The sequence below is a fragment of the Idiotropiscis lumnitzeri genome, chromosome 1, assembly GCF_059441095.1.
Source record: "Idiotropiscis lumnitzeri isolate Australia: NSW breed Sydney's pygmy pipehorse chromosome 1, RoL_Ilum_1.0, whole genome shotgun sequence".
Lineage (NCBI taxonomy): Eukaryota > Metazoa > Chordata > Actinopteri > Syngnathiformes > Syngnathidae > Idiotropiscis > Idiotropiscis lumnitzeri.
The window spans coordinates 41618719-41637387 of record NC_142391.1 but is presented as its reverse complement, the minus strand read 5'-3'; the positions used below and the strand labels follow the sequence as shown (position 1 = coordinate 41637387).

Sequence of the window (18669 nt, the reverse complement as noted above, 5' to 3'; positions counted from 1 at the left end):
AAATATACACTATATTAACAACCGCCCACCTCAATAGGAAAATCGAGGTGAGTTCCGTGTGTTTGTCTTTGTGTGTCTGTGGGTGACATTCACATTAAGGCAGACTTAACGATTGTCTATAATATCTTGACATTTCAGACTATTCATTAAAGGAAAGCGTTCAAATGTGAGTTGCATGTTTTCATCTTACCCTAACCCATTGTTTCACAGTTTCATGACACACATTGATGACTATCACTACCAAGAACAGACATGTTGTTCTGTTGAACCCATTATTAGGACTTTTATTTTTAGTCCAAATTGTTGATAGTCTGACTTAAAACTGCTGGGTATGAAAACTGTTAAATGGAATATTATCACAGCGGACCAACACGAAATAAGCCAATAAATATTTAGGAAATAGGATATTGGCATTGTCGAAAGCCAACAACCAACTAACATGAGTCTTACCGTTTATGACAAGATTTTAAAAACGGTGAAAATGTTCAATTTGCATGATCGTCTGGTTCTTTGTAAATACTAATACATCACAGATAGAAATAGACAATGTTAGCATTTGTATGAAAGCCCACGGCGATCAAATGTTTCGTACTACAGTACTAAGCCTTTCTGAATGAAAAATTAAAGCACATCCATCAGCTGGTAATGTATTAAGGAATTTCAGAATTGCCTCGTTTATTGAATACAACTGCCTTGAAGCTGACAGCTGACACGGAAAATATAATGGGAAGCAATGTCACATTGCTGACTTGTTGTGTTTTCATGTCACTATACTGTCGTCATCGCGTGGCTACGACCACAACTATACGTTGAATGAGTCACAATTCACAATCCGTATGAATTGCTTTGGATATATGAGTGTCCAAAATTGTGTATTTTTCTTTAGGCACACTGTAGATCAACATATTGGGGAATCTGAATAAAATATTGAAATTCTTTCCACTGCCTATGTTGTCTGTCTGGCCAACAGGAATGCAAGAAAGAACATATGACCACAGCCTGTTTTTATTTTAATTTTGTTCCACGCTTTATCCTACTTTATTTTCGTTTGATCAGATCTATGTTGTGATATTAATATATTAATACTTAAATAGAGTGGAGTCAACTATATTGACTATACAATGTGACCAAATGAAACCAAATATCTTCTCCTGTAAAATTGTCAATATCATCATCCCCTAAAAACAGCAGAAAAAAAGGACTATGCCAAAATTCAAATTCTTAAAAAGGTTATAAAATCTGTCATAAAAAGTGCACAGTTAATCACCAGGCCATCATTCATAAGATGCTTCCAGGCTAATGGTGCCAGTTAAGCATCAGTCTCCTCCGCACATTTTACAATTTAACTTCAATAAAATTGTGCTTTCAACATTGTCACACACTTTTTCATTGTCATTACACATGTTTGAAGGTGGTCGTCATTGCTTAGTAGTAAGCAGTTGGGCACATTGTGTTGGCAATGTTTGATTCATTGGAGATGGGTGATAGAAAGGATGTCGTTCATTGCCAGTGGATTTGGGGATGTCACTCAAAATGGTTATGATCCAATTTAAGGAGGTCACATGAATATACAAACATTTACGTTAAATGCTCAAAACGATTTGGAACACAGATGGGGCTCTAGCAAACTCACAAGAACCTCTCCGGCTATAAAAATGCTCACAAAGCTGAGCTGGCATGTAGTCCACTTTCATTGCTGACTTTCGGATCCCACACATAGTCTCACCAGGACACGCAACATGGAAAAACAACTCGTCTGCATTGCTCACACGCATGCTCGCTTGGCATGGAGCATCTCAATCAGCAGGTTGTTGCAGGGCACCTCTCCACTCCGATGCATGTAGCACAAATAGTTCTCAGCCTGTGTGCTGAGGGAGCGTAGCTCCGGCAGTCGCACCACCAGTTGGCTGAATTTCTCCTGAAATTGAGGGTAAGTGGTCAGGGTGTACCCCAGAAGAGCTTCATTCACCTGCTCCTGGACACCCTCCACGAATGCCTGGTTCTCCAACAGCTTCACATCTGCACACAGAAACATAAAGTAAAGTTACACAAACGTAAATGTGTGGTGTGCGCGTGCGTGTGCGTGAGTGGTCGCTTCTGGCAGTGTGTCTCAATTAATTGACGGAAAAGGTGAGGGCCAACATGCTTAATAGATTTTGAAATACAGCACAGCATTCAGATTCATTTTTATTAAGGAGTAATTAAAAATGGACAGCTCTAGTCGGGCATGCTTGGTATGAATATGGGAAGGAAGGGAATGCTCCCAAACTGCTCTGCATGTCCCATGCATCACATATTCGGACACCACCCGAAGCTGGGCATGCCCATTTAAGGACGCGATCGCAAAATCTCAAACCTAAAGTAGTAATATTGTATAAAATATCTTCATTAGGCCACCTGTCATGAAAACAGGAAGAGAGCATAAGGTGTAATGAAGTGCCTCATTGCATACTATTTTCATTTGGATTAGACAGCTCACTGGGCTTCTATGAAAAGACAGAAATTAATCAAAAATAACGTTCAACTACTCTTCTTTTTGAAGATTAAAGGAAAGTGTTTATAGTTATTGTGAAATCTAGATCAGGATATAATGTACTTTTTCGGCTGGTAAATCGAGGACTTCAACTTTTGACTGAGCTCTGCGGCTAAAAATTTTGTCCATGGCAGCCTTGGCTGAGTGAAAGCCTCACCGAAAAGGCATCCGACTTACTGCCGGTAATGCGGACCAAACTCTTGACACGTTCATATTGGGACCAAACAGCCCATATCAGGAGTCTGGAACCCAATACTGCCTACTCTGCCATTCCAGAGATGCCATCCATCTTGCAGAGGTGTGTCAACCTTCCTTACAGGAAGGCATATCGGTGGAATTGAGAAGGTCTTCGGACTACTCTCCCCGTATGGTGGCCAGAATGTTTGGCCTGCCGCTACCTCTGAAGTTCAACAGACCCAAAAGACCCGTTGTCATTCCAGTCCAATCTGTATCTTGAAGTCGGCTGGTATAGGCCCCAACACATGCGCAACCATAGTGAGGTGTCGCACAAGGATGGATGGACGGATGGATGGATGGGTAAAACCAACACTTGAATGACATTCCGTGTTGATATATCACGGCACAATTGTCTAGTGACCCTGTACTGAGGAGAGTTTGAAAATTGTTTTGCTACCGACAGGTGCAAAATAGGTTCAATAATTAATAGTATATTTGTGTTAGTGTATTTGTGCGTGTGTGCATGTACATGTGAGTGAGTGCGGTTGGGAGGGAGAATAGCAAAGCCCTCCAGTGGACCGGCATTCAACATCAGCTGAGCCCATCTTGCAGAATGCATTCACACAGTAATTAAATGTTTTGAATCAATGTTATGAATCATCCTTTCAAACTGCTTCGGGGCAATTAAATTACCCCTGACAAACCTGACTCGAAGGATGAGCAAAAGGAGAGCGTGTGCAAAGAAGAGCCAGTAAAGAGCAAATATTTTCTACCTATGACAAGTGCTCTCCCCATTCAAAAGCTCTTTGTTACCATCTTGCCTGCGCAAACACTTCTGGGAATCTGGGCACACCACATCTATGCTCTTTCCATCTGCGCAAGCCGCTACATGAATGTCAGCCCTTGCATCGAATGATAGACCCATTACTCCCCTTTAGAATGCCATTAGTGGACAATAGAGGAGGTTGTCTTCGTGAACAATGTCTTTTCGCAAGACTACGTTTTTAATTAAGTGGATTTGCTCGAGGTAAAAGGCCAGTACTGAAAGCCTTATGTATTGCACATTGTCGGGAAGTGTGGCAATATTTTGCTACAATTTAAAGCCTGATCAAGAGCAACATTTTCATGGCATGAAAAGGAATGGTTTGACTTTTAATAGGCTGGACAACATACCTTGAAAAACACAAATAAGAAACTAACATAAGAAAAGATATTTGACAGAAATTGTAGATTTTTCTTTTTTTTAATACAATCGTGTGGCTAAATAAAAGCAGAAGTGACTGAGAAGATATCAAGCCATCAAGTTTACAAATTAGACATTCCTAGAGCTACTGCTATTGAAAACAATTTATGGAGCTTTTATATGTTTTGCCTCCCCAAAGTATGTGAACATTGTTTTGGTTTAATCACACCAAAGTCAAACTTTTTTCGTTTAAAGAGAGAGGATTTCTCAGTATCACAGTCTGCAGACTGTCTTCTGACTGGTCACCTTTAAAAGAGCATCAGACAGCTGTAGCTCATTCGGAACGTTGTGGCTCTGTTTCTCACCAGAATAAAGATCAGAACACACAGAACACTCCCGTCTTAATGCTGTACACCAGCTCCCGGGCAGTTATAGAATCGATTTTTAAAAGTCCACTCTTGTTATACAGTATAATTCACTTAAAGGTTTGGGTCATGAAAACATAAAAAAAAATGCTGATTGAAAATAAACCCAGTTTTGGGTCAATTAGGAGCCCACAGATGAATAAATGGAATAAGATGCCAATAGAAGTGAAATCAGCCACGAGTGAAAATTATTTTAAAAACGTTACTTTTTCTCCCCATGCCTTTAATTAAGGTCTTCTAAACACTTACTTTTAAATATTTTTATATTCACATCTTGCAATGTTGTCAAGGTACGTTCTTTTAATAATTCTGGTAAGATCATTTTGTTTTCTTTGCTCCTGAATGTCATAAGATGTGTTTGTAAAGGCTTTAAGGTGCTGTGTTTTTGCTCGTGTGAAGCACATTGAGTGGCCTTGTGTATGAAATGTGCTACATAAAAAAAAAAGAACTCCCCAAAAACTATTGCCATTTATGCGATAGTCTTTGGGTGTTTCATTTAAGATAAAAATGCGCGGGATTAAAAGTCATGGAAAGCTATATTTAATTGCGCACAGTAATGCATCGTTTGCACAGAAAAATTATGCTGTTTTTGAGCAACAAAACCTGGGCAAAAACAAACTCATGACACTATTATTATTATTATTATTATTATTAGCATCCGCTGCACACTGATTACAATGACAATAAAGGGCATTCGGATTCTGATTATTATTACCAATAATTAGTAGTCGTTATAGCAGTCGTAGTATTAGCAGCATTATTATACATTATATATTACAAAAAACTGTTTTATTGGCAGTATTATTACATAGACATTATTATGTCGACTCACTGTGGTTGAATAGGAGCAAGAACTTCAGACAGGCAATCTCTCTGCGGTCGACCTGCAGAACCCTCAACCTTACGGCAAGATCCTGTCCTCTTTGGACCAAACTTGACAGAGTTGCCTCCCCTTGAGACAGAACAGATGTCAGCTCGATCTGCAAAACAAAAGTTACCCATTAATTTGTAATATGTACATAAAGTGAGTTTGATCAAATATCAACATCAAGTTAAATAATATTATGACTGTCAGCCTTCGTCTGGGCACAACTGTTCACTATTATTTGGGACGGATGCCTCACACTTGACAAGCTCTTTGTTTGAATCCTCACGTAGGCATTCCGAAATCATAAATGTCGGGGAGAATGAAGACTCCAAATTATCCATGTGTGTGAATGTGAGTATGAATGGTTGTTTGGCTACATGTTCCATTTTAATGTTATCTTATAAGCATCCTTGGGTCTTGTGAAAGGCGCTTAAAAAAGAAAATGCTTTACAAATCGCCGTTATCTTTGTTGTCAACATTGCTGTTGTTTCTCATTATATTAGAACTTTAAATCCTGCAAGCTGAATTAACGATACAAGTATGCTTTCTATCAAATCTATCTGTGAACTTTAAATCAATGCCTTTGTGACTACTCACCAAAGTAGGGGACCAAATATCTTCACACCTACAGATCTGGTTTATTTAGTTGTATCAGAACGAAAATTTAAAAAATCACTTAAGAAGGACTGGGAGGCTTAAGCTATCGAGGATATGAGCAATTATCCATTCACCTCCCAATTTTTAAGTGTCTGTTGTTTTTTTTTTTGCTTATTCACACTGTCAAATTTTCAGTGTGCTGTAATTTTAGAAAACCATCCTTGATTTATTGTAAATTGACATCATTTTGACAGCATATTCGGTGGAATTAAATCAAAGTAATAAACCAGACGCTTGTCTGGCCCACTGCTTTGCATGGTTGCTTGCAGGATACACAATCTTATTAATATAACCACCTGTCACCGCCAAATTAGTATTTCACAATATTAGATTATTATTCACAAGCTACAGAATTTAGATTTTTTTAGAATATGTGTGGTGGGTCAACCTGCCCCGCTGATCTACTCATCCTCAAAGAATGCGGTATTCCTTTGTGTTCATAGACTTTTGGGAATCATGACATACACTGTGCATGTATGTTTTTTAAAGAAAACAATCTGACTGTTGAAATTGTAGACGAATTTCAGAAACACTGAGAAAGGCTATTCTTTCTAATGTGCTGGTGGGAAGCTGTGTGGGGGAGTTTTTACCTCCTGGCCAGTCACCAGCAGGATACTGTCTCCCTTTCCATGCTGCACTTGTCTAAAAATGTGATCCAGGACCAAAAGTTCAGACCAGCAGTTGTGCAGCAGCTTCATTTGATCGCCCACCTTCAGGAAACATGAGACAAACAAAGAGAAAGAGAGCGAGTGAGACAAAAATAAGAAAAGAAAAAACTATGAAGCCAAAAATTAGTTAATTTCCTGCAGATGATTATAATATTTTTTGTGGAAATACAATACACGGTGCTTTTTTTTTGTTGTTTTAAATACTGTATTGAAGAGCGAAATATTCAAATTTAGGACCATTGCATTCATTGTATTGTTATTGCTAAATTATAGTTGGATGTTATTTTAGTGATTTTTAATTTACAATTTCTGTCAGCTACATCCAAGATAAACATTCACTTCTAATGCAATAACATTACAACTATGTGGTAGTTTTTCTGCATGTGAAAAAATAATTGCGACAAAAACACTATTATTATGTATTATTAAGAAGCAAATTATTTTTTTGAAACTGCCTCATGTAAGAACTATGTCATAATTGAAATGCATAGCCTCACAGTATCACAGCAAAGTAGATGTTGACTTTTTATAACTATTATTATTATTTTTAATTTTTATTTTGGAGAGATTTATTCATTCATTCGTTTGAATAATGTTATGAGTTCCCGAACAGAACGTCATTCAAAAGTGTTGTTCATTGATTAATGTGGACGAGCCTGGGAGAAAAAACAAGGGTAGATGCTGGGATGATGCGCAGCCAATAAGATCACTGGAAGAATCCATTTGTGCTCTCATTGGTCAATCAATGAGTGCCCGTGGGTAGTATTTACAAAGCCTCAGAGTCAATTCGAAACAATGTGTCTTTTCACAATATGGAAGTATTTTTATTATTTTTTAGGGGGGGGGATGAAAATTTGGGAACAATCCATGAAACACTGAGGGCACGAAAAGTGTGAAGTGGCGAGGGATTGCTGTTTGTTTGTGTGCCCTGCGATTGGCTGGCAACCAGTTCAGGGTATACGTTGTACACCACCTACATATATATATATATATATATATATATATTATTTTATTTATTTATTTTTTTTTTTTCACACACAGTATAACCTGTCATGCTCTCTGTGTTGGAACACTCATCCCATAAATTTGTTCCTAATTTTCAAAGAGCCTCCTCTGTCACACCAATACTAAATCACACCAAAATATGTGAACAATGATGAGTGGACTATAAAACACGGTGGGAAGCTACATGGTTAACAGTGGTTGTGTTAGTACTCCCAGTAGTGTATTGACACGTTTGTCTTCAAACTACTGTACTGATATCTTTTCCCCAGCTCTATAGGAAATATGTGTGTGAGTGTGTGTGTGTTATTGTTTGTAAAGTGAAGGACACAGCAGTCAGTAATTCTACCACAGCCGCACCTTTCAATACGCTCAGACACACATTTATCTGACATGGAGTTGACAGAATTACTGTCCATCTAAATCAAACATTATATTAGTGGCAGAGGAGATGGTCCAATCTGAGCCACACACACCCATCTAAAATAGCGAGTGCTGCTGTGGGGGTCTGGACTTATAGTGATAAAGGAAGGGGTTAAGGAAGTAAAAGGTCTCGGCGACCTCCTGCGCTTCCTCTACAAGAGGAGTTAGACGCTCTGCTGCAGCCCAAAAACACTGAAAATCTTCTCAAACATGCAGGACATAGTGTTAGCACTTGAATTGGGGTAGATTAATTTATGTTGGAGTTAAGTGTGTTGGTATACCTGTTGAGTGTCAAATTCTACTACTGTGGTGATTTTCTTTAGCAGCAAGCAGATATGATGTTAGTATTTGTGAGCCCAAAGCCTTAAGTATTTATTGCATTTCCTGTCATGCATGCCACTGATGTCCGGAGAAAAACACTATAAAAATGTATGTGACAGGGACAGCTCTGACTAAATTATGGGCTCATGTACAGATTCAACATCATCGATCCTTTAGTGCACAATTCTAACTAAAAGCTTCACTCCGTGACTATTATATTACGATACCTCAACACCTGATCATATGTTTGCAGGAATTTCTGAACATTGTTGCAACTATAGGGATGGGCCTATTGCATTTTATTACACCTGAGTCCGGGTCGAGTCCCTTAAGCTTGCATGTACAGTAGGTTGAATCTGATCAAATACCAAATGTAACCAGTGGCGCAAAAGGTTGTTTGTCATAAAATATTGTAAATTCTCCCTTATTTTCATTTCAAGATTGGTTATTTAAATGCAAAACTGTTTCGTCGTTCCCTGACTTGTGAATAAAATGTTTCCATATCTCACTCTCTACCTCTTTTTCATAACAAACTGGATGAGAGTAATTGCTTGTGGCTGTTTCTACGACACGTTTTCGCGACAATGGTGCTTCCCACTCGTCACTCACAGAGACAACAGAGATTTCTCTTCACAACCATGGTTATTGTTTAAAGTTTTCTAAGAACCGATCACATTGGACCTGTTTGGGATTCGCCTATTGTAATTTATTTTTCTTTTCAAAAAATAAAGCTCGCACACAAGCAATACAGCTTATCCTGATTAAGATTGCGGATGACCAGAATCTCTCCTATTTGACTTTGAGCCAAGAGGCAGGGTACACCTTGGACAGGTCATCAACCAATCACAGAGTTGAAATAATATATTATTGCCAATTTTGTCTTTTTACGTTGCTATAGTTTGATGACAATATGGTTAAGGTCTAAAAAAAAAACAAACAAAAAAACTGAGGGTCACTATATATTTTACTCTGGATGGTGAATATGTTGGAGCTCTTAGCGAAAGTTTTGTTATCAGGCCACCTTTACAACCACAAGCAACAAGAAAACATTTTCGTGGCATGGGCAAGTGATGCATATACGGCCGGGGTGAACAATTCTGGCCTTTGAGGATGTTCAAATGATGAGTTTAACAGTAAGCGCTGCAGAAGCTGGATAATGATCTTGATCATTTGAATCAGGTGTGTTGGAAGCTGGGACATAAATAAAACATGCAGGATACAAATTAGCCCACATCTGTTATACGATACAAACTATACTACTACGACAATATTTGACAAATAACTCATGGATGTGACATGACCATATTAGTTTTTTGGAGACCAATGCTTAAAGATAAGTTAGTTCCAAATTTCCTCTCCCGCTGAAACATTACGATGTTCATTGTGCACACCGCATGTGCAACATCTGCCATTCAATGGAAGGTCAAACCCAAGACATGACAAAGGCCACCTTTGAGGAACTGCAGCAATCAATAGCTTACAATTTCATAACAATGTAGCCGAGTTGAGTGCAGCGCTGCAGTGGAAGGCTGACATTCCCCTGTTATCGTCTGCATGGAATGTAATTATCTAGCGCAGAGGAACAGCTCTTGCTGCACGGCTTTGAGCACACGGGTTGCTGAATTGCCATATAACAGTTTGGATTTCACAAGAAATACATTTCATGTGCAGCTGCGCACAACATGAACTGCATTGAAAGGGAAGTGCTTTGGTTTGTATTCACATATAAAGTGTAGTTAACAGTGTAATAAAGAATGAAAAATAAGAATAAATCATTTGATGCCAATCGTCATCCACCAACTTCACAATCAATCATGCAAACATTTCAGCACCTTGGAATGCAACGTGGTTGTACAAGCTACCATCGGAAATTGTTCATTCGGGCTACAAAATGAGCTTGGTCGCACTCGTTCAGTTCGCAGGTCCTGCAATCCAAAGGTATGGAATAAATTTGGAAATCCCAGTCATAAACGTTGAGGCAATACTTGACAATACAAAAGCCATTCATCCATCCATCCATTTCCCTCTACTAATCACTACCAATCATTTCATGCCTGCAAATCTTTGTGGTCTGCTTCTTTGTGTGGTGTTATGTAACAAAAACAATAAGCAACTAAGTGTTTACCGATTCAAATTATTATAATACATAATCTACATTCATACCTATGGGCAATCAACCTTTAAAGCACATATGCAGTTGTAGGGAGAAGCCAAAACACCCACACAAGCACGGGAATAAAATAAAAACACCAAAGACACATTCCAACCGAGGCAGACAAGCTAACTACTAGACAATGCCGCCTGTTCTAATGTTTTGTTTCGACGAACTGAAGTCACTGGCAATGAAGCAAATTTTTGTGTAGTCAGCATTAATGTTCAGTGCCTCCTCAAATTCTAATTTTTGCCAAGGAAATTTCCTTCCCTATTCTATCCAAGCAAGATGACCCAGAAATACTTGGAGGATAGGATTGTTTAAATTGTGCCTGAATGCAACCTTTAAGCTTACTCCTGATCAGCCTTTACGAAGGGGTATTATCCACAATTCTTTACGGCAGTAACATTTGAAGCAACAGGACACCAACGTAGTCGACCGACACTCGAGTTTCACGCTCTGACTTTAAAAAAAATAATGTTTAGAAATCTACAAATTAACATTTTTATTTTGTCACATGTGCGTACTCAATGAAGTCAGAATAAGATCATCAGTGATTCTGCACAAAAACAACGATAAGTATTTGTATTGTTTCATTTTATTATGAAGTTAATATTTCACAAATAACGTCCACAAAGTAGAGACTTGAGTCTGCAATAATCGTTGTTGCGCGATGACGTCGGTTTGGACAAGTGGAGTCAAATTCATTAGGAAAACTGCTCTCCTTTCCAATGTTTGGAAACCTGATGATGTAATGAAGCAAAGGTGAAGAAAAGTTGGTATACAAATGAGGAGATTTGACTTTCCGAAGTGGCTCCTGAATGTGATGTCGCTGTGTGCCTGGCGATAGACTAGTGATAATTCGTCAGCTTTTTGTCCACAGACAGATTATTCAGAGCCATTTTATAGGACACTAGTCCAGTTAGTAGTTTGCCAGTTTTCGGCCACTTGGTTATTAAATATTTTAACCATTATGGATCATTTCCATCTGGAATTGACTCAGCAGATTCTTGTTATTCATAGACTTCCTTCCAAAAAATCAATTAAAATCTCCACACCTGGCCAGTCCAGGTTCAGTGAGGGCGCAAGTGATCACTGGAAGAACTTATCCTCTAGGCGAGGTAAATGAATGAGTTTGCACACACTACGTCCTTGGACACGATTCACATTCTCTGTGTTCCATCACATATTGTAATAGTATCGTACATTGTCAAGGCACTTAGTAAATTTGACAAACAACATAACTAGCCATTTGAAACTAAACTAACTTGACTTATTTTTGACCAAACTATTTTTATTGTGTGTTTGTGGAATCAATTAGCTTTCCATTAAATCATTAAAAAATGTCCTTCCTTGGAGTTTGTCTTCAATCTCGTTGCACACTTGAGTACAATGACAATAAAGGGATTTCTGATTCTGATTTTGATTCTGATTCTGATTCTGAATTCCACTTGTAAAGACGATGCACTGAATCAGTGACAGAATTGTAGATTCATCACGAATGGTCAATTGAATACTTTTCTATTGTAGAAATGGCACGGTGAGCACACAGTATGGTGAAACAATGTCACAGACTAAATTGAGTAAAATGTTGCTTTGCTTATCTGTTTCAAGCACAAAATAATTTTCGAAAAGAATTGATCGCTCATATGTTGCTGCTATTTTTGCTGAGCAAAGTGTCCAAAGAACAACAGGCAATATAACAACAGTGTATCATTTAGTTATTTTAGTTTATTTATTATTTTTTTCATTTTATTCATTGTTTTGCTTTACACGTCAAATTGATGGAAATTTATTAGCAGTATGCCTGATTTTTTAAAATGAATTATTGGAATAGTTTAGAGCAGTGCATAGCATGGGCACCCTCTTGTTTTATTCTAAAGAATCCCTAAACAGAATGTTCACACTATATTACGTTATAGGGGCTAGAACTCTATAAGCCATTAAGGTACATTTGTACAGTTCAGTTTTATTTCGCTGTTCAGCATGATATGGTTTAATTGACCATTTTAGTGTTTGTTTTCAAATAGTTATTAGTACAATTTTCATTTATGTTTTGATTCCAATCCGCATTAATTGAATCATTTTAAGTCAGCGTTTTTCCACCAGGGGCGTGGTGGCCATTGGGAATTTCGGGAGATTCCCGAATGGCCGGTTCTTATGACGGTCGCCGTGCAGAACCCCGACCCTCTCCCAACACTTCTGCCCTGCCTCCCACAGTCCCCCATTAACGATTACATTTTGGTGCATGACTGATCGCCTCTGCACCCCCATCGATGATTACGTTCAGGTGCCAATAATCCTGGTCCTAGTATGTCTCTGTTTCCAACCTATACTTAAGTGAGTGCTCATGTTCAATTTTTGCATTATGTTACAGAGTGTTTAATTAACATTGATACACCTTTTAAGAATAGAACATCTGCGTTTAATGAAAACTTGGACCTACTATGTTGCTGTACTTTAATAGTGATACTTGAACAGGTAGTATTTCTTGAGGAGCTACTTAGTGTAATAGTTTTAGAACCACTAGTCTGCAGATATAACAGGCCGTTAACAGAAGTGCAGAAAATGTGTGATACAAAATTGGTCTGGAAGTTGAAGACTGTCAAAACTGTAACGCTGGAAAGTTTCACCAGAGGCCCAGAAACCAAAAGAATTAATGCCTGTTTTCCACGTGTGGTCACAGCTGCAGAGTAACAAAGCAACAACATGGCACACCAAGCAACACAAACTGGATAATGAAGAAGCTTGAGTGCATTTTGTACATTTCCACAGATATGGACATGCACACCATATTGATACTTTATCTCAGAGCAAGAAGAGGAATCAACTATTCACACAGGAGAGACATTCCAAAAAGTATCATCAACTGTGAATAACAAAACTCTTAATATTGTATCTGCTCAGACCTAAAAAAGAACCCTTGGTGAACCGGCCACAAAAGTGCAACGACTTCAAAAATCATCATCCTGACACTTGCGACAATGAACGTTCACAAATTCTTTAAAAACAAACAGAACTATATGACATAAAACACGATGCAACACTGTAGTTTAAGCTCTGAACTTCTCGAGCAGAAAATGACAATTGAATGTGGATACAACAGAAGTGAATTTCTGCATTTCAATGAATATTTAATAATAATTACACTTGGGAAAAAGGTCTAGGTACATCTCCTGTAATTGAAAAATGGATCTAATCAGTCAGGGGTTAGAGTAAAGCTCTTAGCTCCTCACCCATGTATTCCTCCATCGGTGGTTAACTCGAGTCTGCCGTTTACCTAACATGTATATTTGTTGAACGTGGGAGGATTCTGGGCTACTTGAACAAACTGTAAGCGAGCAAGTAAATGAGAACATGCAAACTCCAAACCTATCCAAACTGCAATTCGAACCCAGATTCCCAGACTGTGAAGCAGACATTGCTATTATTTACGCTAACCATGCTGCCCTCTGAATTTGCTGGCATCTGACTACACAAGTGTTGCGCGTGACTGGACAAAAATTCCATGGGATATGCTTCAAATTTATATAGAAAGTCCATGAAAGACCATGTTTACTTTTGTGTAGTACATTTTTGTCCATTTAGTGCATAATTCACACACATGAATGTGTGTGTATATAATACAGTAATTGAATACGTTTGTTTGTCAAGAAATTATTAAATTCGTATTTGATTTTGTTTTGACGTTATGCATGACTCGGGAGGGACTTTTTAAAAGACGAATCATGTTCATTTTGTGAAGCGACGTGCATTTATCACAATTTATGTTGTTGTTTGAAAAACAAAGTAGAAAACTATTTAATTAACTGCCTCATTGCAATTCTGACAAATGATGACGATACTCTCAAGGCAAATTCTGAAGAATGTGAAAAGGCCTTTATTGGAGCAATTGACATTTTATAGTTTACAAACTGAATTTTGGACCAGCCAAGCTGCCTGTGAAAGGGTCAGCCCACCACATTGGGACCATCTCCAAGCAATCAATATTCTGATTCTGGTTCTGACTCATGAGACTTTTGGGCCAGTGAAATGACAGTGGAAGTATTTTTATTTTATTTTCATTTTTTATTACAGTTCATTGAGCTGTACCTGCAGTGCTTAGTAATTATCTTTTTACGGAAGCAACTAATATTCTCAACTAAAACTTCATCAAAAGCCTTGTGTTTTCAATCAAAGATAACTCCTGTCTTCATTTGCATTGGATCAGAATAATTCTGAATTTGTACTAGCATAAATACCTAACCAAATTTATATTTTATTATAGTTATGTTCCTTTAGTTACTGTACTGTATTTACATTTGCAAGTAACAATAACAAGTGGAAAAGTAAATGGTGGTTATTAAAGCAACAGTTGTATCAAGCATTATTACTATTAGTAGTAGTTGTGTTAGTGTTAATAATAATAATAATAATAATAATAATAACAATAATAAAAGCTATATTATCAGTTATTAATGCTGTGGTTATTTTTGGGTTAAATCATGTTTGTTCAATAATGCTTGCTGACGTATGAGGTGACTTGGTTGCTAGGCGACATCAAATTGGCCCCCAAAAGTAACAGACACAAAATCGTTTACTCAAAGTTTCGTCAGCCATAGATAGTGTTGACATATTCGTGCCACGGAACAGGACTCTAAAATGCATGTTGAATTAGCGATTGCTATCTTTTTTTTCGAGCATACACGCCAATTATGCTAAATGAGGTTGTTTGAAAACGATTTTGTTCACTGAATCCGTTTTAAGGACGCTTGACTTGGATGGTGCAATATTGTGGAGTGCATCTGAGGCTTTTCCACTTGCATGCATGCCTTTATAGCGACACGTGACACATACATATACACACACAGCACATACTGCAGGCCTGTGTACTCACCCCGAGCTCCTTGAAGAAGATGCAGCTGCGAGCCCACTCCACTATGGAGAAGAGGGTCTGGTCTGCCATGCGACACATGAGGCTGAAGGCGCTGGACTTCTCCAGCCGGCCTCGGCTGCTCTGCTCCTGCTGCAGATGAGCGACGATCTTGTTCCGAACCACCAGCTCGTCCGGATCGCAGCGCAGCATCTCCTGCACCAGCGGTGACAGGCTGGGGGGCTGCGGTGAGGCCGAGGGGTACATTTCTGGGTAGGCGTATCCCGTTAGAGACTCGGGCGAGCTGGTGTAGTCGGGGCACTCTGCTTTGATGACCCTGCTGGGGAAGGCTGCGTACTGGTACTGGCCGCTAAGGGGGACGTGGGACTGCATCCCCAGGGATGGGGGGACATAAAGGTTTGCCTCGTAGTCTGTGGGGGTGATGGAGCCGGGGGTGGAGGGAAGAAAGCTTTTGGGGATGGTGGGCATGCTGTTCAGAGAGCCGCTGAAGCCGTAGTCAGTGTGGAGAGGAGAGGCGGACGCAGGGGCCGCACTCTCCAGTTTGAAGCCGTTGGAGCGAATCAAAGCCTTCTTCTGCTGCTTCAAGGCCCGGTCCCTCTTGTACATGGGTCCGAATTTATTCCTCCCCCCACGCATGCGGTCTGCACGCACCGCTGTCAAAAAAAGAGCCCCAGTGGGGAATGAAACATAATTGTACCACACAGCAACTGTGTTAAATGCAAAGCACTAGTTTAAAATGACTTTTCCGCGGACTTTTTTCATTTTATCCGAACGCTAGATGTAAACGGAAAGATTAACATGCGCGCGCGCACTCACACACGCGTGCGCACACAAACACACGCACACATTTTTCGCTTCCCTTTTTAGGGCTGAGAAGATTCCCCAGTCTTCACTCCTCCTTGTAGCCTAAATAGAGCTTTTGATTTAAAACACGGGAGTCGCCACAGTTTTATCAGTAAGTCCAGAATGTGTGGTTTTTTTCTAGCTTGGAAGAGGCAGGTGCTTTCTTGCATGGCTGTCTGGCGATTATCCTCTCGTGTGAAGAGGAAGTAATGACAGAGCTAAAGCCAACAAATCAAGTTTTGGTCAAATTGGAATTTAGTCGTCTAATTTGGTTTGTTTAGTCGAACAAACACGTTACAAAAACGTCACATAATCATAAACATAAATATATAATGCAACACTAAAGCGTTATAATTATTACAAAGTTATTTGGAAACTTTAATGAAAGTTTTTTGTTTGTTTGTTTGTTTTTTATCAAAGGCCGGCATGAAAAACCAATTCTTCTTATTTTGCATTTTAAACCAGTCTTCTATTGCTCTTGTAGCTGAATATACTAATTATCAGTTTACTTTTTATCATGATATGATTTATTTAAAAAAAAAGGCAAACGTACCTTCTAGTCGCATGCCGACGTTGAGACATTTTTGAAAGCGGCAGAAAGGACATCTCTTCCTCTGAGTCTTGTCAATTTTACACTCCTGATTTTCAGCACACGTGTATCTCTTGTTGTTCTGCACTGTCCTTTTGAAGAAGCCCTGAAACAACAGGAAAATATTTTAATTTTTTTCAAACCAAAGAACATCAGATTTGCATGGTGTTAATTTTCACTTTGATGACATTTTGAAAGAGGCCTGTTGGAATTTCGCCGAGCATGCTCCTCGTCAAAATATTTACATTACGTAGTCAACGAATATTATAATGAATACAAAACTTTAAATGTATTTGGAAAAAAAACATTGTTCCGCAGCGTGCTTAAAATAATACATTTTACTATTTTTTAATGTTTAGATCAACATTAACGCTGACAAAGAAATGCATTAAAACGAAACTTTTAACCGCAGCCTCTGTTTTAACGAAATATATCATTAATATTTTCCGCAGCACTTGAATGGCTGTTTACCTTGCAGCTTTCACAGGTGAGCAGCCCGTAATGATAACCGGACACCTTGTCTCCACATACAGGACACAACTCTTCCAGATCTTCATCATACGTGTATTCCATAACCTTCAAAGTCACACCTGCACACGTGCACACACGCGCGCACAAATAACCAAGGACATTCAGAGCATGAGAGTACAATATCAAGGCTGCAAGCGCGGCGGCACATTTTAATTGTTTATGTAGGAGATTCATGTCTGGAGTCATTCATTCGTTTGTTTTACATAAACTTGATATGCATTCAAATTAACTAGCATTATAATTATTAAAATTCAATAATCCCAACAATATAGTAACATCCGTTATATATATATATATATATATATATATATATATATATATATATACATTTAATGAAGACCCAAAGCTAATTTTATATGTCCGTCGTGAAAAAAAATAAAATGAAAATAACGGACTGTATTGCACAACGGTTATAGTTGTGCAATACAGTCCGTTATTTCATCAAATTGGCGTACTGCATAATTAAACACCACATGTCAAGTAGGAGACAACAAATGAACGAATAAAAATAAGGTATCCCTCAATTTCAAACACGAACACGCGCATTTTTTTTAGATGGATTTGTGAGTTCAAGATCGCTGTTTCGTATCACACATTGTGTTTGAAACAGGAACGCGCAATTTATTTGCATTGATTTATGACTTCAAGACCAGCGTTTTGAATTGTGTATCATATCACAAGTAATTTTAGCAGTATATATATATATATATATATATATATATATATATAAATATATATATTCCAGATTTTATTAGTGACTTGATGGAATTTCAAATAAGTGGCAGTGTCATTTACTCGCATTAATTGCTGTGTTTAACTAGTTTTTTTTAAGCATACTGAAGCCGTTTTCGTCTCTTTTCCCAGAGCGCATTGGATGCGGTTCAAGAATTGAACAAGATTGGCGATAATAGCTCCATGATTCTTTTGGAAATAATTTGACGGCCTACGTCTACAAGTGTGGCCCGAAGCACATCACCTCTGGGAGAATTCGGGGAAAAGTAGAAAGCCTTACCGTGAGCCTTGTCACCCAGCATCTGAAGAGCAGGCTGCAGCCAGTCACTGATGATTGTCTGATTATTAAAATGTGGACGGAGGCGTTGCTGCAGCCTTGCATATGCAGCTGAGGAGAACAGCAGGAGGAGACCAAGAAGAAAAAAAACACGTCTGGAACGGGATTGGCTTGGGTGTCTCCCTCAGCCTCCTCGCCCTTTACTGTTTTTCCCTTATCGCAAACTTAGGCTGCTCCGCTGCTATTGGTGGACCGAGAGCCACGTGACCGTCGCTTCGTTGCCTCCTGGAAAATGCCTGGACAGGCGAGAATGGTGCTGCTGAGTTAGATGACTCACACCATGAAAGGGGATTTTTTTTCACTCTCAAAATATTCATTTCTAAATTACTTATACAGCAAATTATCAATTTCATTT

At 38.7% G+C, this 18669-nt stretch overlaps 1 protein-coding gene across 1 annotated transcript in view; it reads right to left on the bottom strand.

The window, feature by feature from the left end:
* Window positions 1-18423, bottom strand: part of LOC148344667 (nuclear receptor subfamily 5 group A member 2-like) — an 18686-nt gene extending 263 nt beyond the window's left edge. The window contains exons 1-7 of the mRNA XM_088301427.1: window positions 18258-18423; window positions 17186-17304; window positions 16679-16820; window positions 15286-15935; window positions 6434-6553; window positions 5151-5298; window positions 1-2019 (exon numbers count right to left, since the gene is read on the bottom strand). The exon at window positions 1-2019 is cut by the window's left edge and continues 263 nt beyond it. Of these exons, the coding sequence (XP_088157553.1) occupies window positions 1766-2019; window positions 5151-5298; window positions 6434-6553; window positions 15286-15935; window positions 16679-16820; window positions 17186-17304; window positions 18258-18279 (1455 nt within the window). The 5' untranslated portion in view covers window positions 18280-18423 and the 3' untranslated portion in view covers window positions 1-1765. The remainder of the gene's footprint in view (window positions 2020-5150; window positions 5299-6433; window positions 6554-15285; window positions 15936-16678; window positions 16821-17185; window positions 17305-18257) is intronic.
* Between the last annotated feature and the right edge of the window lie 246 nt (window positions 18424-18669).